The following is a 21,387-nucleotide window of genomic DNA, read 5'->3' as shown; positions in this document are numbered from 1 at the left end:
CACCTTTCTCATAAAAAACCAAAAACTCACTTTGTAAGCTTAACTAGATGTAGAAAATCCAAATAGATTAGTATCCAATATAGCCTATCTTTCTATAATGCAAATAGATTGAAAATGTTAAATATATAAAAAGTCTTTTTCTGTCCACATTTATTATATAGCCAGCTTATAGTCAGCATTTTTCTTCTATCTCAAAAAAGACGTCACTGTATTATTTTGCTTACAGAATGCTTGCTCTTAAAAATAATATAGAAAACATTCTTGAAACCAAATAGTTCCAAAAGAGGCAACCCATAACTAGAATGTAAGCTAAGTGTGAAAAAGATTACTAAAAAAGAAATGGCATTGAAAATGTTTGAGTATCAGCTTAGTAAGCTCAGGCAGAGATCAAATTTGTACTATTTCTATGACATCAAAGAACTATAACTTCTTATATTTTCCAATTTCCATGATTATTTGAGTAGCCAATTTACCTCAGTAATTCTGTATCAAATATCTTGGCTAAAGACAAAGCTCATACCTGAAAACATCCATTCACATAATTTAATGAACATCTACTCTGTGCTAGATGTGATGTTAATCCCTTAATATAAAAATGCATAAAATATTCTACCATCCTCAAAGATCTTCCACTCCATTTCTCAAATACAAACAAAAAATAATATTGAAATATAAACGAAGTGCTCTGAGAATACGGAATATGTAGCAAACTATTCTGTTTGGGGGTGCTAGGGAAAGTTTCACCAAAATAGTGATATTTGAACTTCATATAGAAAAGCTCTTTAGGTGAAGAGATGGTAGTATGGAATGAAGGACATTCTAGGAGAAATACAACAATGCATGAAAAGGCCCAATGTCAAAATTGGTCTGGTATGCCTGAGAACATGAGAAACTCTGTGGGGCTGGAAAACAAAGTATTCATATTTATGGGGCAGATAGATGAGAGTGGAAATACAGAAAAGAGAAAAGAGGTTGGATGTTTATTAATGAGAAGCTAACAAGTCTGACCTTCATTCCATAGAGAGAAGGGAGAATAGTGCGTTTTTAGGCAGGTGAATGATATGCTCAGATATTTTTTTATTTAGAAAGAAGCAGAGTGTATGGACCAGCTGTGGACTGGATTAGAGTCAGCAAGATTTGATTGGAAATATTTGCAACAACTGGGCAAGAATAAGTAAAGGTCTGAATTAACATAGAGGCAGCAGGTAGAGAGAAGGAGACAGCTTCAAGAGCCATTTAAGAGGTAGAGTTAATAGTACCCAGTGACTGATGGGATGTGGGTGGGTAGTGTGAAAGAGGTAAGAAGATGGGTGACTATTAAGCTTCCAGGGTAGGGTACTAGGTGTGGTGATGTCAACCACTTAAGCACAATTTATAGAACCCAGTTTGGGGGTTGGGAGGAGGGTAGAGCTATGAATTTGTTTTGGTCATGTTAAATTTGAAGTCCTTTGGGCCACCAAGTTGAGTTGTCCAAAAGGCAGATGGCCATATCCACCTGCAGCCCAGAAGAGGAGTCAGGGCCAGGAACAGAGAGTGGCTGCAACCTTGAGAGAGAATAGAATAGCACAAGAAGGAAACTGAACAAAGAATTAAATGTAAAGTTTTGCTGATAACAGGAGAGCCAAGTTCTACTCACATCTTTAGATTTACCTTGTAGGTAGCTCAAAACTATCCACTATCACTGTCATTCAATTCTGTTAATGTTTTTGAGCAACTTTTAAAACAATGCATCTTTGAAGAAAATTAGTCACCAGATAGATTGTTGTAAATGCTCACATTTTCTTTTCAACGTTCTGCCATGGAATATTCATCTATCTCCAGCCCAAATCACAGACATATGAATAGGAAGAAAATTATGTACTCTAAGCAAAAATTTAAGGTATCTCCTTACAAGGCATACAATACTTCTACTGCCCAAATGGTACCTGCCATCTGATAGACTGCTAAAGATTTTCCAGCATTTGCTAGCATGAAAGCTCCCACCTGCCCTGTGACAGTCCGAGTGGCAGCTGGTCAAGTTTACTCATTGAGTACAAAGCCCCCTATTTCTTTTTTCTATTAGTTTTTGGCGTACATTTCAACCTCCTTGCCTCCTAATTTTGTTTTTCCTCAAATTTGCATTTGAAAAAATTCAAACCTATAGAAAAGTTGTAAGAATAGCACAATTCCACAAACATCTGTGTACCCTTCATCTAGATTTGCCAATTTTCAACATCTTGCATATTTCCATTACATCATTCTGTTTTATTTCATTTTATATGTACTTATGTTGAACCATTTGAGATTGAGTTGCAGATATCTGGCATTTTACCCCTAAATGCTTTACTTCTAATTACTTGAGTGCTATTGCATCTTGGCCCTTAAGATGGACAAAATACGTATATTTGTATTTATATTTATCATATGGTGAGTGCATACTGCTGTCTTTAATTCCGGGCCAGTACAACAAGCTTCTTTCTCTCCTTCCATGCCATAATTTATCTTCCTTCTCCTATAGTGAGAAACTTGGTGTTCTAGAACATCAACCTGTTGATTCATTTGCTCAGGCCTAAAATGCACACAAAATAGTTTGGGAATTGCTACACCAATATTGCTACAAAAATCAGACTAAATAAAGGTTAAGACTTCATCACAGTTCTTTTGTTTTGGAATATACTAAAGATAGACAGCCAGATGGGGCACCTGGGTGGCTCAGTTGGTTAAGTGTCCGACTTTGGCTCAGGTCATGATCTCATGGTTTGTGGGTTCGAGCCCCTTGTCGGGCCCTGTGCTGATAGCTTGGAGCCTGGAGCCTGATTTGGATTCTGTGTCTCCCTCTCTGTCTGCCCCGCCCCTGCTCATGCTCTCTCTCTCTCTTTCTCTCTGTGTCTTTCAAAAATAAATAAATGTAAAAAAAAAAAAAAGATAGACAGCCAGGGGTCCATATTCAGAAGTCTCTGTTATTCTTTTTTGTTTAGTTATGTTAGCAGTTTGATACACATATACATTCCCTGCTGTTTGAATTCACTTTTAGCAATCTTCCATCCTTGCTGATTGAGTTGTATTTCTTGAATATGTGAAATATTGACATGTTCAAAAGTCAAAACTGCATTTTAAAAGCATTCTCAAAGGGGTCTTGTTCCCTTTCTTACCCCTTCCACCCATTCTCACCAGCCTCCTCCACATAACCAGTGTCAGTTTTTGGTTTCTCCTTCCTGTGCTTCCTAAGCAAATGTACACACACATTTTTACTTATTTTTTCTTTCACAAAATATACACTCTTTTGTGTCTTATTTTGTCCTCCTAACAACATACCCGGGAAGTCATCCCATACTGTTCTCAGAGATCTTCCTTGTTCCTTTTAGCAGCGCTTAGAACTGCGTGTGTCGGCATACCAGTGTCCTCAGCATCTCCCGCCTGTGGTCAGTAGGTGGTTTCTACCATTTTGCTGTTACAAATAATGCTGAGATGAATAATCGTAGGCACATTTTTTTTCTCGTTTCTGGAGACATAGCCTCAGGGCTAGGGTTGCTGGAACAAAATGCAGATATGTTAGCTTTTGCCAGTTACCTTCCTTAGGAATTGTATCATTTTATGCGTCCACCAGTAATGCACGAGAACGCCTATTTCCCCATAGCCTCAATAGGAAAGTGTCTTATCAAACTTTTGAATCTTTTAATCAATCTGATAGTTGAGAAATGGGATTTCTCTTATTACCTGTGAAATTTAGTGCCTTTCCTTCCATTTAGAGACCTTTTATATCTTCCCCCACTCCTATCCCTCTCTCACTGTCTCTCCTCCGGTGCGTGTGTGTGTGTGTGTGTGTGCGCGCGCGCGCGCGCGTGCGCACGTCCCTGTAGCTTAATTTCATAATTTCCAAATCCTACAGATGGATTAGATTTTAGGGCTCTTTAAAGATGAAACTGAAGCCCCTAAAACATAGATAGTGACAAAAACCAGAATCTAGGTGTCCCTATTTTTACTTTGCTTTTCCATTGACTTACTAACTTATACTCAATCATTTTTTTTCCCTAGGCCAGGAAAAGGGGCCTTTTTGATTGAAGAACATATGTGAAAAGTACCTAGCAAAGTATCTGCCATATAGAAGACATTTTTCTGAAATATTTTTTGAACTGTATGGCAGCATTAATCAAATTTTGATTCAAGTGGAAACAAGCCCTTTTTAAACATTGAGAACAAGACCTTATGGTCAAGTTCTAAGTATTTTCACCAAATTATTACTTAAGAAGAAGTACGTGGCATCATTTAGGTGCCATTTAATTGTTGCTTTAGAAATTCAATGAGTGGATAGTTTTACGAATAATCGATCACAAAGGAATTTTAAAAATTACTTTATACATTCAGAATGTGTTCAAAAGTAAATATACCTATTTTTTTAAGTGTTTACTTATTTACTTTGAGAGAGAGCAAGTGCACATGTGCACACAAGTAAGGGGCAGAGGGAGAAAGAGAGAATCCCAAGCAGGCTCTGTGCTGTCAGCATAGAGCCTGATGCCAGGCTCAATTCCACAAGCCATGAGATCATGACCTGAGCTGAAATCAAGAGTCGAATGCTTAACTGACTGAACCACCCAGGTGCCCTATGTATCTATTATTAGTCGTATAAATTGCTTCTTACGAATATGTTAATTTTTACATTTCTTAAAAAAAAGAACACCTTTATAAAGTATACTTATTCATTTTTATTGTGTGTCTCAGTCAGGCAACTAGTGCAAAACTTTCTAAAACTTTAGGCTGTTTTTGGAGCGCCTGGGTGGCTCATTTGGTTGGGCATCTGACTTCAGCTCAGGTCATGAGCTCACAGTTTGTGGGCTCAAGCCCCACGTCGGGCTCTGTGCTGACAGCTCAGAGCTTGGCGCCTGGTTCAGATTCTGTGTCTCCCTTCCTCTCTCTGTGCCTCCCCTGCTCATGCTCTGTCTGTCTCTCTCTTTCTCTCTCTCTCTCAGATAAACATAAAAAATAAAATAAAAATTAAAAAAAATAAATAAAACTTTAGGTTGTTTTCTTACGTCCAAGAGTGAAGCCAGTATTGTCCAAGCCTTGTGTAATTTGTGGTCGTACGTATGTTTGAGGTAGTATGTGATTTTTTTAGGCAGTGGTAGAAGCCAAGAAATTAATCCTAGGAGGACTTGAAAGAGCAGAGAAAAAAGAGGACACCATGATGTACCTATTGGCTCTGAAGAATGCTCTGCTGCCGGAAGGCATCCCACTCCTTCTGAAGTTTGCAGAGGCTGGAGAAGGGCCCGTCAGCCACCTTGCTACCACCGCTCTCCAGAGATACGATGTCTCTTTCATAACTGATGAGGTAAAAGAATATTTGTAACATAAACAAAAGAAAAGAAGCATGCCTAAACTTGAGTCAAATGCAAAGTTCTCTGAAGTCATCCTATTTTTTTTTTTTCCAAACTGAGGATCTCTCTTTCCTGTTTAGAAATAACTCTTAAATTGAATTTAAGGCTATTTTGAAGCAGCCTCACATTTTGAATAGATAATGTCCGTATCCTGAAGCATAAATATTGAAGCACATTCTCTTATTTTAAGAAACAAACTCTTTCCAGAAATATCTTTACTTCCATAAGTTTTAAGATGCTGTTAAATTTTCAACACTGAAATATCCTGGCTTAAGGATTACTGCGGTGGTTCCTATAGCTACATTTTCAGGAAGCCATCTAAATTAAACTTTTCTAAGAGCGGAAAAGTCTATAAGCCTCAAGATAAGCTGTCTGCTGAGAATGATATTTCCGGTTTGCAGCTGAGAACCCTCCCACTGCTTTTGTGTCAAAGTCGGTAGGCTGCAGAGCATGATGGCTAGGGCCACAAGTGTTTGAGACAGACCCACAAATAAATTGACTGTTCCTTCCCAGTTGTTTTGCTCAGGTGAGTCATTTAACTCCTATATACCTGAGAACAAGGCCAAGATTTAGGGGAAATAAAAAAAAGCAGAGGGAAGTGGGAATTGAAAGAACTGTTCAGAAATGCCTAGTACAGAGCACCCCCACCTCACTCCATACCACATAATGCTAGTAACCAATGAAATTATTCGTTGCCACAGAATGCCATTATTTTGGCAAGTTTTCTTTGGTGTTAATATTTTGTTTTAAAAAAAAAAAGTCCCTAATGTAGCCTGTGGACTCCGGGTGACAACGATGTGGCAGTATGGGTTTTATCAAATGTAGGATGCAGGATGTTGATAGAGGTGAGGTTGTATGTGCTGGGCAGGGAGGAGCCTGGAAGCAAGGGGTATATAGGAACTCTCAGCTCAGTTTTGCTGTGAACCGAAAATTGCTCTAAAAAATGAAAGTTTTATTAATTTTAAAAAAGGATAAAGGGAAGATCCTGAGAGACTCCATTGTAAGGAAATATCAGCTAATATAGCCATTGCTCCCCAGAGATCTATTGCTATGTGACAGTAGTCTTTAAAAGTCAATATTAGTTGGGTAACACCATGATAAGCTGCAATAACAAATGAGCTACAAAATCTCAGCTTATCAAAAGTTTATTTCTCATTCATGCTATGCCTAGTGTAGGTAAGGAAAATGTGGCTCTAAGCCTACTAAAGTAGTAATAAAAACAGAGGGAGAAGGCACAGCAGCTCTTAACGGTCTCAGTCTAGAAGTTTCCCATGGCCATTCTCTTCATAGTCCATTAGCTACAATTACGGCCCAACCTAACTGCAAAGAACCTTGGGAAATGTAAGAACACACGTATGTTTTAAGAGCACTAACTGTTCCTGCTACAATATCAATTTAAAAAATCTAGATGTGCACTAAGTTTGAACATCTTTGAACAGGTCAAGAAGACTTTGAACAGGATATACCACCAGAATCGTAAAGTTCATGAAAAGACTGTGCGCACTACTGCAGCTGCTATCATTTTAAATAACAATCCATCCTACATAGAAGTAAAAAACATTCTTCTCTCTATTGGGGAGCTTCCCAAAGAAATGAATAAATACATGCTCACTCTTGTTCAAGACATCCTACGTTTTGAAATGCCTGCAAGGTATGATAGAGTGCACCTGTCTCTCCGTTTATTTAAGCAAGCTTATTTTATTTGTTCAAGCTTATTTGTATATTGGTGTGGTACACATGTGGCTGATAATAATGGTGTGGTCATTATGCTAGTTTATGTTGCATAAAACCAAAGTTTGCCAAATTTCCCATGAGAACTATTTAACGGGCCAGATAAAACAACTTCACTCTGGCACTATGATTTGAAACCCGGTGTATGATTGTTACTCTGGGTTTCCTGTTCAGTCTGTAAATATATATTGCCAAATGTTTATAATGTTTTACAACCCAACTACATTTTTAATAGGATTATTTTTATAAACAGCATAACAAAGCGATGTAAATTCTCACCTAATGGTCTTCCATGTTAACTTTCCAAATGTTAGTGACCTAACATTGAAACCTCATCTGTCACAGATCAAATGAATTTGCCATTTAAGTTAAATACCTTAAGCATGGCTCATGTTTGGGGACTCTTCAAGGTATGAAGAGTGGGATCAGCAGACTTCATCAGGCTCAGTAACTCTTACTGGATTCATCTTCCTTCCAGTTGCTGGGTCTCTTCCTCTTCACTCACTGATGTCTCCCTTCAAAGTGGGAGCTCCCCAGGGCTCTCTGCAGTTCCTTACTGAAATGAGAGGGCTGAAAAAGAAATTTCCATTTCCCCTGAGTTATTTGCATGGCAGTATCCCCAGGAAAGATCAAATTTGAGTATTTTAAGTTGAAAAGGAAAACAGATATGGGGGGGAGTGGGTGTTGGAAAATGGATAAAGAGAAAGGAAAAACAAATAAGGCAGTAAAAGAAAAAAGGTGTGAGAGGAGTGAGTAGACAGGAGAAAAGAGCAGGGACAGATAAGGAAGAAGAAGGAGCAGAGGAGTGAGGGAGGAAGAAGCAAAGTCTATCTACAACCATGTGTTCCTAGTAGAATGGATTTGACTTCTATTTCTTTGTTTATTTTTATGAGACTCTGACAAGGAGATCCTGAGTGGGGTTTCTGTCCTTGTCTTGTGAACCTAGTGATGCAGGGGATGGTAAAAGAGGAGGCTGTGGGGTAGAGAGCAGCAGGGAAAGGCGAGGAGACCATTGGAAACACTGAGGTTCAGATTCTCACGATCGGAATGGCTCGAGTTGGAAAGGACATCACAGGCCACTTTGCTTGGCATCTCTCCAGTGTGCGGCTCTAGTCTCCTAGCAGGGGCATCCAGTCTTTGCTTGCACCTGGCCAGTGGCAGGGGGCTCACCTCCCCTGAGGGAACCTGTGTCATTATTCACAGTGTCACTAGGACTTCTTTGTGTAACTGAAAGCTTCCCATTGGCCCTATTTGCCCCAATCCTTGGAGCAAAGCAGAGCAGGTCTAAATATTTCATCCACCCGCAAGCCCTTTGAATATTACGAAACAGATATCATGGTGTCCTCAGCCCTTCTCCAGGCTAAATCTTATCACCTAGTGATATTGGGTGGTGGGGGGCACCTATAGGGTCACCATTCCCACCTCTCAATAAGTTTCTACCTCAGGTCCAGATCCTAATTTCTTGAGTGGATTATTTTGATATTTTTTGTGGTGGCATCATAATTTTATTATTCCTGATATGATTAGTGTTAAGTAGTCAAGATTGGAAAGATCTCAACAGTCCTTAGATAGTAGACAAGATAGAGGCATAGGGCAAGGTTTAAGACTTACTTTAGAGGAGATGATCATTTATATATGGGTTTTACTGAGATGTCTCTTTAATTGAAAACTACAGAAATAGAAAAAATTCCTGGGAAGTAACTGATATGTCATCAGCCACTGGTATCATTAGAGAGTGTAGGAAAATATTTAAAGAAATATTGGGCAACTGCTCCACCATCCCCTGTCTGGTACAGCTTTCCTTGAAAGTATATACTATTTAATAATACAACCATAATGATTCATGGAATATGTGTTTTCCACTCCTGAGGTGTGTCCATCAGTTAGTTTAAGCCATTCATAGCTGGGCATCCTCGTCTTGCTGTCATTTTGATACCAAACCCAATTTCAAATATCTGAGGAATGAAGGGGAAAGCCCTAACCCTGATGCTGGCCCTCCAGCTGGCTCCTCCCCAGTCTTGGAGCAGCATGGGGAAAATTTGGCCCCTCTTTTTTCCACTGAGGATTTGTTTTTTTTTTTTTCCAAATCTGACTTGGGAAGCAGCCATTACAATGAATGTGCTTTTTCCTTTTACGTGTTGCAGCAAAATGGTCCGTAGAGTTCTGAAGGAAATGGTTGCTCATAATTATGACCGCTTCTCCAAGAGTGGATCCTCTTCTGCCTATACTGGCTACATAGAACGTACGTAACCCAGAAAGGGGTTCTCCCTCTCTGCCCTTCCGCAAGTTGGTATCGTGGGAACTGTTACTAAACTACAAGAGTTGTTTTGTTTTGTTTTGTCATTAGGTACTCCCCATTCAGCATCTACTTACAGCCTTGACATTCTTTACTCTGGTTCTGGAATTCTAAGGAGAAGTAACCTGAACATCTTTCAGTACATTGGGAAGGCTCATCTTCACAGTAGCCAGGTAACTCATTTTCCATTAATTTTGCTTCATAAATATATAAGAAATTAGTCTGAAGTAAAATAAAAAAAAAACATACTGATGGTAACACCACAAAATGCATAAGTTAATGGTGGCTTCTGTTTTAAGTTGCTCACAATTCCATCATTTGCAGGAAGCTATATGGTTTATAATGCCAGAGAAAGTTTCAAGCATGAACTTGAAACCTAAGTAATTTGATATACTAGACTTGTTAAACATCCATTCGTCATTTCAAAGGCAAACATATTCACAAAGTTGAAACTGTGCTAATATTTTTCAGATATGTTTAAAAAATATTTTATTTTTATTCATAGATATATCCGTTAAAGCTCCACTTATCTAACTCTGGAATATATTTTCCTTCTCCGGTTGTTTCTTAATTTTTTTTAATGTTTATTTATTTTTGGGAGAGAGAGAGAGAGACATAGAGCACAAGTCAGGGAGGGGCAGAGAGAGAGAGAGAGAGGGAGACAGAGTCTGAAGCAGGCCGCAGGCTCTGAGCTGTCAGCGCAAAGCCCGGCGCGGGGCTTGGACTCACTAGCTGTGAGATCTTGACCTGAGCCACCCAGGCACCTCCCTTCTCTTCCCTTCTCTGGTTGTGTCTAAGAACAGATTGATTCCCCATAAGAACTTTGACTCTCTAAAGAGCCCATCTATATTTTTCAGTACCATTAGGAGAGAAAAGAATAAAGTGTAGGCATGTGATGACTGACTGAATTCCATCTCTTTAGTCTTATACAAAATTTGGTTATAATCTATAAAGTCTTCCTAATTATGAAATATACTTCTTTTTATGCATATCAAATTATAGCCTTCTAAATAAGCTCATTTAAGTTTTAAAAATGGTCCAGTCCTACACAAACTTGAGTTCTTATCAATATTATATTATACACCCTTTGGTAGGACGCTAGTCAGAATACCTCTATCCTGAGGAATGTCCTTCTATCCTAAGGAATTGCCATCTGTTTTCTGATATGCGTTCTGAAATGCCAAGCACCCACTGGGTATGGGGCTGGTACAGAGGACGGAGAATATGTAAGATTCCTATGCATGGTGGAGATCTTGATGTGAGCCTCCATCATCTTTTCTTTCAGCTAGAGAGAAAAGTTTGATAGGAAGGGTGTGAGTCATGCCTTGGAGTGTTCCATATCCTCATGTAGCAATAGCCTCAAGGCAATTGTCCCAGCATTTCTCCATCTCCTTCTTGGGGCTCTGCCAGACAGCTGATCCATTATGTATGACAGTCCTGGAGGGATTAAGAGTCTCAAGGATGACACCACAAAAAGGAAAGTTCATGGCATTGGCAGTCACACAGAAGGGGTTTGAGTTCTGCCTCTGCCATTTGAATTTTTTGTTTTTAGTTTTTGCCTCTACAAAATGGATCAATGGGTGTGGGAACTAAAGGAAGAAAATGAATTCACCTTATGTTCAGGCACAGAGGTGTGGTTTGTTTTGTTTGTTTTGTTTTGTTTTGTTTTTGTTTGCCTAGCTGCTGCAGATACCTCAGGTTTTGGAAAGTTCTAGCAATAGCCCAGGAGCCTCACCGTCACTTACAGAATAGGCAAGGAGCTTACGTCATGAATGTGATCTGCATTTCCCCTAGGTAGTCATCGAAGCCCAAGGCCTGGAGGCCTTGATTGCGGCCACTCCCGACGAGGGGGAGGAGAACCTCGACTCCTACGCAGGCATGTCAGCCATCCTCTTTGATGTTCAGCTCAGACCTGTCACTTTTTTCAACGGATACAGTGATTTGATGTCCAAAATGTTGTCGGCATCTGGTGACCCTATCAGTGTGGTGAAGGGACTTATTCTGTTGATAGATCATTCCCAGGTAATCCATTCATTCTGCAAATATTTATTGAATCCCTAGCGTGTTCTAGGCACATTTTAAATGTGCTCAATGCTTGGAGAACACAAGACAAAGTTGCACCCATCTAGGAATTCACATTCTAAGCACCCACCCTAGTGGTATTGCCGCCCGCCCTTCATCCTTTTCCCCTTTGTTACAGGTAAGCAGGGTTTTCTCTCAACTTCATTAGCCCATGAAGACATCTCACTGTTGAGGCAAAAGAGGATATAGTCAATATAATATGAGTGTAATAATGCCACATATATCTCAATAAAACTGAAAGAAAAAAAAGACAATACTGATGCTGACAGAAAGAAAGAAATTAATGGAGAAAATAACCAAGGCTCTTTTTGTTGTTAATCAAAACTGTGTCATATGGCTATCTCTAGCTTCAAGGAAAACTGGTAAATGTAGTTTTTCAATGGGTGCATTGTCACTCGGAACAAATGAAGAGAAGGACAGTGAACAGGATCTGTCATATCCCTTAATCCTCAAGGTCACATATGAAAAAACAAGTCTCAAATTATATCACAATTTTACATTGCGCATACCCATTGTAGTATTGATTCTGGTGAGATGAATTCTTAATGAATCTATGAAGAAGGCGTAAGAGTGCTGAGTAAGTGGTCCACATTTTAAGACACAGGAATAATTATGGTTCAACACCATCTGTGTGTATTCAACTACCTTTCAACAGTCTGATGGTCAGAATTGGGGTGTGAAACCTGATAAAAACAGTAATCTAGATCAGGCTCAGCAGACAGTTTATGTAAGAGGCAGAAAGCAAATATTTTAGGCTTTGTGGGACATACGGTCTCTGTTGCAACTACTCAACTCTGCCACTAGAGTGGAAACAGCCATCAGCAATATATTAACAAGTGAATGTGCTCCAACAAAATTTTATTTACAAAAACAGCAAGTGGGCCAGATTTGCCTGCAGGCCATAGTTTGCCAACTCCTGGTCTAGATTATCTTTTAAAGTTCTTCTGTTCATTAAGAGAGGGCACCTAAGGCGTATTCTAAGGGAAGATCATCCTGTAGCTATTAAACGTAACCCAATGTCTGAATTTCAGATTGGAGTATTTGGCAGATCAAGGGTAACCATACAAATAGGCTCTTTGAGGCTCCCTGGCTCTGCAGAGCACTCCAGTAATGCCATCCCAGCTTCAGAGGCACATACCACTCTAGGTCAAGTGCTGACATTGAAGGAAATTTTGGCAGTGGATAGCCTGTCACAGCCACCAGGGCAGATGGAATTACTCTGTGCTTACTCTTGCTCTCTCTTTTCGTCTAATTGGATTACTCTTCAGAGAAGGCTGTCTGATAAAGTCAGCTTAATAGAGAGATCCTCTTTAGCCAGCAAAGACCATATTTTCCTGAATGGATGCAATGGTACATGTTGTCAAAATATTAGTGTTTGAACCGTAAGAAACACCTTTGGGGCCAAAGGTGCAAGATCAAAGGAGTCACACTAGCCTACAAATGCAAAGCTTTAGTATCTTGTTCCTATAGTTCATAGACAATAATTTAAATAAATATGCATCCTGGGTCAAATAAGGACATAAACCTATGATCTTTTTTCACAATATTTCTCAGAAGATGCTTTCTTGCACACCAGGAGACAAAAGAGAGATGATTGTGTGATAACCATGTGTGGTAATAGAAAAGTATCCTCCCTAGAGACAGTCTGGATTTTATTCTGTCTCCACATGTGCCACCAAGCCTGAATCTCCTTTTTAATCTTCAAGATATAATGCCTACCATGGAAGATCAGTATGGGAATTAAGTGAGATACCAAATGTAGACCCTTGGGGACACAGTAGGTGCTCAAAACTGTTAGTTTCTCTTATTTTATACCCTCAAAAATTAGAACCGCTGCACTATGTGGTTCAGTCCCTTTCCCAAAGAGAGAGTGGTTTGCTCTTCTATAGGGGTTAGTGCTCTGTCCTTCCACGGGGGCTCAGGAAAATTCCTCTGTGACTACAAATAAGAGTTCTTCCATGATCCCTTTGCATGAGAGAAATTGAATCTTCCAAGAAAGCCAAGGTACTCCCTAAAACCCAGACCACAATGGAAATGCTCTCTCCGCATAAAAGGCACATTGTCTAAAAGCTGTGAAATGTTCTTTTCCATGGCACTTGGTGTGCTTTGATATCTACTTAATGTATGGCCAGTGGGAAAACTAAAGCCCACATCAAAGACCTTTTTTTGATTGAGTGGACTAACAAGATTATAGCTTTCAAATTGGGAAGAGATCAAAAGATCCAAAGAAATACTTTTAAGACAGGGCACACAGTAGGATTCGTTTGGGAATAATCACAACCACTGTGCAACTGCAGAACTCTGGTATCTGATATTCTGTAGTTCATAGGCATAGGTTAAAATCTGGGCATAATTTTCTGGCTTTCCTAGGATAATTTGTGTTCCTTCATATTAGTTATGATATACGAGACAACCTCGTATCATACTACAACCACATTTTATTCTAGACTAAATGTAGCTGTTAAGTATTCTTAGGGCTCTCCTAATGTGTCCTGAGCTCTGTGTCAAGAATCTCATGCTTTCATCCAAGTGTGTTTTAGACTGAAAGTAGCTTCATGCCACAGTGAGACTTTTTTGATATACCTGGTTGTAAATGAAGGCCTTTGACTGAGATTTCTTGCCATGTTTTTCGGAAAGGGGGAAGAATTCAAGGAGATCAATATGATCCTTTCTAGAAAGCGAAATCACGGCATTTATAGTTGGTGAAAGCATGGCTTCTTTGGTCTGAGTAGGGCAGTTACATAAGGAAGTTAGTCATGCTGGCAGTTACCGTGAATCTAAGATCTTTGGAGGGATATCAAAATTAAGGATATGGAGCCTTTTTTTCCAGAGCCATTATCATTTCCAACACTGTCTCCAGTCAATCTGATTGCAATCCAGCTGAAGAACTTTTAAGCCAACATCACTTCATTAATGTACTCAGAAAATGCAAGACTTAAACGTTGACAAACAACACAAAACAGTGGGCTTCAGACAACTGCAAAATTACTTAGGATGGACTACGTTTGTAAATGAGAAGTGTCCCTCTGGAATATGCTCTTAAGTTCATGTTGGACTTGTTTGTTAATTTGATGTCATTTCAAATGTCAAACAACAAGGTGTTAAGGCTTAGTTAGATTGCCTTGCCTTCCTTTCCCAGCTTTATCTAGGCAATTCCTGGAACTTGTATATTGCACCAGCAGTTTTTATTCTGCATTTACTTTGCCAGCATGACACTGCAGCTGCCTATATTTGACACAGCACATAGCTAGAGAGGTGCTGAAGGACCACAAGAGATCATCCAGCCCAACTTCTTACCCCCACCCCAAAGCCACAGCTGGATTTCGGGTGACGATGCTTTCATTTTCCCCATTCTGGTAGTTCTCAAATTTATGTGCATCAGAATCACGAGAGCTTATTAAAACCCACATTGCTTGGCCCCATCCTCAGAGTTTCTAATTCAGTAGGTATGGCACTTGCATTTCTAACAAGTTCCCAGATGTTGTTCCTAAGGGGAGCACACTTAGAGAACCTTTGCCTCTCCCAAAGTGAGGCAACGATTGAAAAACATCACCCATCTCAATTGGCACTGCACTTCTCTAGTATTTTAATAGACTAAATACTTGAGCAAATCAACAGTCTACTTCTAGTGATCAAGATTAGAATAATGTGTTTCCAAACCTAGAGAAAAACTCCAACATTAGCATAGCCCAAATGGTATTATGTATAGCAGGAGGTTGAACATGCCTTTGGAAAGGGGTAGGCTCAATTTGCTTATGATGATGACGATGACGATGATGATGATGATATATTTTTGCTTCTAGGAGCTTCAGTTGCAATCTGGACTAAAGGCCAATATGGATGTCCAGGGTGGCCTAGCTATTGACATTTCAGGTGCAATGGAGTTTAGCCTGTGGTATCGTGAGTCTAAAACCCGAGTGAAAACTCGGTAAGCATATGTATAATATTCTATGCAATGAACTGCAGAGATATGCTTTTGGAATTGTTTAGCTCTCTGATTTTTCAAAAATCTGTATTTTCTATTTGTAATGACTAAACCATAGAGCAGGAAGAAACCATGGGAACTCATTCTTTCTATAGCTTCTTATGAGCCAGTTAGTTATCTAATCAACTCAGCCAACAATTGTCACACTTTTAAAGACGTCCACATACAGCATGCCCCATGGATGGGAAGTTCATTTTCTCTTAGTATTCCACGTTAGTAGTTGACAATGCTCTCAGGAAATACTGTCTTGAAGCAAACATTTTAGTTTATCCCTCTCGTTAGGATTTTAAATGTTCCCTCCTTTGCTGTCTTCAGTGGAGGAAAATTAAAAAGATGATCACTTGTGTGCAGAATCTATGTCTTAAATGGTAGGAGTCCTTAAGTTTTTCATTAGCGTTCATTTTTCTAAACAAAATGTCCTCAGCTCCTTTTGTTTTTCTAATATAGGTGTCAAATCAAATGAAAGTATTGTATTTTGAGTAAAAGATGATAAATCTGAACCAGTGTGATAATCAAAAGAATGATTCTGTTTGTTGTAAAATCAAAGTAAAGAATATGGAAGTGCAATTGATTTTTACCTTTTTTGATATTTATTTATATTTTTAAGTTTATTTATTTTGAGAGAGACAGCACAAGTGGGGAGAGAGGCAGAGAGAGAGGGAGACAGAGAATCCCAAGCAGGCTCCACGCTGCCAACACAGAGCCCAGCGCAGGGCTTGAACTCATGAAACTGCAAGATCGTGGCATAAGCTGAAACCTAGAGTCGAACACTTAACCTACTGAGCCACCCCGGCGCCCCCCTTTTTGATATTTATGAATATGGTGGTGCAGAAGTGAGATAGGAGTGATAAAATTAAATTTTTGATTTATGTTAAACTATGGCTAAAGGAATTGAGAAAAATCAAAAGGCAGCACATTTAATGTGAAAGGTGACCCACAGTGTTACTAAAAGGAACAGAAGAATGAGAAATAGAACGGGCCATCAGAGGGATCAGCAGTATAATTTAGGGCTTCCCAGTGAATTGGTCTTCTTTCTCCTTTTTCTGAAGTATTTTCTAGATAGAAGTTTCCCCAAATTTGACTGAATTGAATTCTTTGCAGAAACAAATCAACAACAGCAACACCAAAAATTATCTGGATTTTTAAAAAGAACACAGTATCCCTAAGAATTTACCAGTATCCACATTGTAGCCAATCTATTTTCAATTTTTCATTTGTTCATTTAAAAAATATCTCTTAAGCCTCTGTTGAGTGTAAGATATTAGAAGGTATGATAAGGGATTCAGGGATTTAAATGATACCACCTCTGACCTACTTTTACACTGACAACAACAGCAGCAGGGACTTTAATTTGCACAGCAAACCTTGATAGTATCCTTCTATCAAAATAGCAGGAGCATAAACTCAGATTTAATTGTGGAGTAATTTCCACAATTTCATTTAAGGTCTACAATTAAATTAGAGTGATCCTAGAGGTAAGCCTTCTGCTTCTTCATCATCATCCAAGCCATGTTCCCCAGTCAACCCAATCTGCCTACTCAGTTCTTAAAGCGATTACTGGAGCACCCACCATATTTGTCCTTCCTAGGGCACACCTGTACGTGCCCCACTCTAGGAATCGTTTTTTGTGACACAATATTTTTTTCAAATATCTTGGCAACCATAGATATAGAGACCCTTTGGAGACAGTAAACAAATGGAATTGAAATAGCTACACAGAAGCCCACACACAGAGAGATAGTTACCAAGAGCATTGTTACGAATGTCAACTGTCTTTGTGAGTTTAGACTGTTTTAAGCTAGCTCAGGTGTTTCTGACTTCCTGAGAGAATCACATTCCAAGCATGTTTTCACCCTGGCTCTTGGTATGCCCATAGCAAACAGTAGTACCTGATAGACACTTCATCCCCAGATCTAGAACTGAAGTCTGTGGGAGGGCTCAGGGGAAGGGCAGAACTTCACTGCCTAATCCCTGAAACTAGCCAGGCCCTGATTACCAGCAGAACTCTGACCACATTTAGGTCACACGTTAGTGAGTTCAGACCCTATGAAATTATAGCTGTTGGTCCAAATCAGTTAAATGTGATATTAATGGTGTTTGTTTGTTTGTTTGTTTTACCTAAATCTTTAGGGTGGCTCTGGCAATAACTGGCAGCATCACTGTAGACTCCTCTTTTGTGAAAGCTGGCCTGGAGATCAGCACAGAAACAGAAACAGGCCTGGAGTTTATCTCCACGGTGCAGTTTTCTCAGTACCCGTTCTTAGTTTGCATGCAGATGGACAAGGATGGAGCTCCACTTAGGTAAGAGGCAGCGCTCGTGGAATGTTCTCGGGCAGTCCCCATTTGGCCAGGAACTTAACAGCCAGTTTTGAGCATTCAGTTTCAGAAATTACAAGTAAATGATAAAAATACAGTGAAACATAAATTTCCTTTACATAAGTAAGAGAATAATTGATAAAGCTTTTAAAAAAAAAAAGTCCGTTTCTAGGATACCAAGAAACTATAAGGACCAGTTCATTTGATTCTGGAGATAATATCGTATTCTAGTCCAGAAATAATTTATCAAGGTAACAAAAGGATTTGATTCACCATAAGAGTTGCCACGTAGTTTCAGCAAAAATAGTGGATGTGTATTTACTGTCAGTTAACTTCACAACTGTTTCCTGGACAGAAAGTGCAAAACACAACAGCTGGCAATCATTTACCATGGGTGAAGAGCCCAAATTAATTCATAATTTTTAGGGAATTGTACAATAGCAACTTGACCTTGTTTAAGTTTTGGCTCAAGCTTGAGAGTTTGGGATTTTGAATTAAAAAAAAAAAATGCTTTCAGTAGAATTCTTAGTGTCTCAAATACTAAATATACGATTGTTCATGTAAGTTTCCTAGCACCTCTTCTACCCTATAGCATCTCATTTATACTGTGCCCTTTGACTCTTCTAATGGTCATTTGTAACAGTACTGCCACGTGGAAGTGGAATGCTTTGGGTCTAGTTAGCGCTGACTCCTCTGTTAGTTGTAGAGGTCACCCTGACACACGTTATTAACCATGAAGGCACTTTGTATATTTAAAACAGCAAGCCACGTCTTCTATCATCTCCTTCAGTAAGCAGGCCAGAGTTGAGCACCTTCTTTATTTTACTGAAATTTCATGACCCATATGAGGAATACATAAATGATGTCAGTACAAAGATGAGTGGGTTGTATTTTTACAGATAAAAGATAGTAGAGTATAATCAGAATATTAAGCTATTGTTAACCCACACTAACTTATTTTTAGAATAAATCTCCACTAATGAGTTAAAAAAAAAACAAAAAAAAAAAACAACCTTCCTGTGGTTGAAATGCAGTGACCACCAACCCAAGCTCACGGCTAACTGGTTTGGTTCCACATTCCACTTGGCCCAGAGCTCAAGGAATGTTATGCCTGTCAGCATTCTCAGCCTAAATCCAGTTGGACTAGCTCCCAAGGTGGGGCTCCTGGAATGATGGGTGGGAGACATAGCAAGGTCTGCAGAGCTTAATGGCATCTCCAGAAAGCTGAGAAGAATTTGGACCTTCACTCTAGAAAAATGTGTGGCAGGGCTCCTATATTCCAGGAATCTACAGTTTGTCTATTGGTATAGAAAGACATGGGAAGAAAAAATCACCCCATTCATGGGAACGGAAACTGGTAGTCTTTGGCACTCCCATCCTTTCTCAAATTGCTTTGAAACAGAAGCTTCAAGTCTACACTCAATAATATGCCTCTGAGGAGTGTGGGGTAACTTGAATATGTGTATAATTTTGTTATTGTTGCTGTCGTCATGCAGGCAATTTGAGACCAAGTATGAAAGACTGTCCACAGGCAGAGGTTACGTCTCTCGGAGAAGAAAAGAAAGCCTCATAGCAGGATCTGAATTCCCTCTCCACCAAGAGAACTCGGAGATGTGCAAGGTGGTGTTTGCTCCTGAGCCAGCAAGTACTTCTAGCGGTTGGTTCTGAAACTGATTGGTGATGTTTCACTTGAATCTGTCTTCCCAGAAGGGATACCATGTGACATGCCTGTGTACTTGCTCTCTGAGAGCACAGTGTTTACATGTTTACCTGTATTTAACATTTTTGTAAAAAGCTATGAAAAGCCTTAAAATGATTAAATGTGGGCCTATTCGGTATGCTCCCTATAGTGTCATTCTGAGCCAACATTCGTGACACTTCCGGCAACATTCCCAGTTTTCTTGTCCCTCCATCAAATCCCGTTTGGTGCGGTGGGAAGAGGCTGTCCTGAGAAGAAATGATTGTTTATAAAACACATGACAAAGCACGCGTATGCTCGGGAGAACCCAATTTTGTTTTAACAATTTTTAATCAGTGTGTATAAAAACCTTGACAGGACCTTAAGCATGGCTCATTTCTACCAAATGTGTTGCCCAATCAGAAAACTAAAACAAAAACAAACAAAACACCAGACCTTTTTCTTTTTTTTCTTTTTTGAGGGAAAGTGGCAGGGAGGGGATATGACTTTCTAAAGACTTTTGTCACAGCTTCGAGAGTGAATATTTATCTCTTTTGTTGTTAGTTTTACTAAGTATTGAGGTAGAAGGAACACAGATTTAAAATATACATTATCTTTCTGCTGACCATAAAGTCAGACTGCTAGAAGAAAGCCATTTAGTTCTCTGACTTCTGCCCTGCAAAAATACTGGACTTAGCACATAAGAGTTGGAAATACTAATTTCAGAAACTCCATTTGATTTTACTTGTGCTGTCTCTTTGAGACTGTCATGTGGTACAGTGTCCTTTATAAGGGACATCTTAATCTAGTCATTATTTTATCTTTCATTCAACTGTTTTGTGGTGAAAGTTCTAGTCTGTTTGAATACAATCTGTACAAAAACCAGAATGGCCAAAAGACTTTAACACTGCTTTTAGAAACTGATGGATTTGGACTTCTAAAATATGAGATCAAGAAAATATTGTCTTTATCTGTACAAATTGAAAGAGCCATGTTAAACATCTTTAAATATCTGTTAATAAAAACAGATATATGTGTTGATAGTGATAAACTCAAAACAGATAATAGTGCTCGTTTGCCCATTAAACACACACACACACACACACACACACACACACACACAATGGACGTTTAGCTAGCCCATCACTGGTTGTAAATTTTAAATGACGTGTGATGAAATAAACATATAGAAATCCTATTGAACTGTTTTTGTCTTCCATTACTTTGGACACCATATTTCTCTGTTTCTGCCACTTTCTGAGCGCAGACACATATGCAGCTAAGCCTCTGCCACTCTATAGAGCAGAGCCCTTTGGAAAATGAGCCACTGAGAATAGCCACAGTCAGAACCTGTTGAAAACAAGCTCTAATTGCAGTTTTCATAAGGCTCAGGGCCAGCACTTTCATTGTTATGTTACTGAGAAGAGAAACAGGAATCAAAACCTGGAGGGGGGGTGCAGTGTATCACTGGTGGTGGCATTGGTCTTGGAAGGAGTACTCTGTAAAGATACTCATGCTACAGCAAAAGCAAATTGATCTAGAGCACTAAGTTAGAGAAAGATGTCACAGACATCTCAGGAAGGAACCTCAGCCATGTGATGCTTAATGAACTACAATTGCTTCTGTAAAATGTAAAATAATAATTTACTCAAGAGTGATGACTGTGGTGTTCTGGACATTAGAGTTATAGGACTTCCCAACTGCTTGTTTGCCGGGCCAAGTCAAACGCTGCAGCCCATTTGGAGAATGGATAGTACTTAGCAACTCTAACTTGCTCCAAAGAAACAAGAAACCTGAAGCATAGAACAAACACTACCTCCTATCTGGATGAAAAGGTAGAAATTTAAGAGGGATGGAGTGATAGTCCACATTTTGGAATGATGTATTGGAGCCAGAAATGTAACCATAAGCCTCACTTGTGGTCTCTGACTTCACTGCTTCAAACACC

The 21,387-nt window shown here is 39.3% G+C and overlaps 1 protein-coding gene across 1 annotated transcript in view; it reads left to right on the top strand.

Moving 5' to 3' along the window:
• Positions 1-20,642, top strand: part of MTTP (microsomal triglyceride transfer protein) — a 47,438-nt gene extending 26,796 nt beyond the window's left edge. Inside the window, exons 11-18 of the mRNA XM_058721823.1 lie at positions 5,093-5,305; positions 6,791-7,002; positions 9,227-9,324; positions 9,430-9,551; positions 11,173-11,400; positions 15,264-15,388; positions 17,576-17,746; positions 19,258-20,642. Coding sequence (XP_058577806.1) covers positions 5,093-5,305; positions 6,791-7,002; positions 9,227-9,324; positions 9,430-9,551; positions 11,173-11,400; positions 15,264-15,388; positions 17,576-17,746; positions 19,258-19,429 — 1,341 coding nt within the window. The 3' untranslated portion in view covers positions 19,430-20,642. The remainder of the gene's footprint in view (positions 1-5,092; positions 5,306-6,790; positions 7,003-9,226; positions 9,325-9,429; positions 9,552-11,172; positions 11,401-15,263; positions 15,389-17,575; positions 17,747-19,257) is intronic.
• Positions 20,643-21,387: the final 745 nt, after the last annotated feature.

This window comes from Neofelis nebulosa, chromosome 3 (assembly GCF_028018385.1).
Source record: "Neofelis nebulosa isolate mNeoNeb1 chromosome 3, mNeoNeb1.pri, whole genome shotgun sequence".
In the NCBI taxonomy this organism is placed as follows: Eukaryota; Metazoa; Chordata; class Mammalia; order Carnivora; family Felidae; genus Neofelis; species Neofelis nebulosa.
Note: the sequence above shows the minus strand (reverse complement) of the source record. Positions and strands in the feature narration are given on the sequence as shown.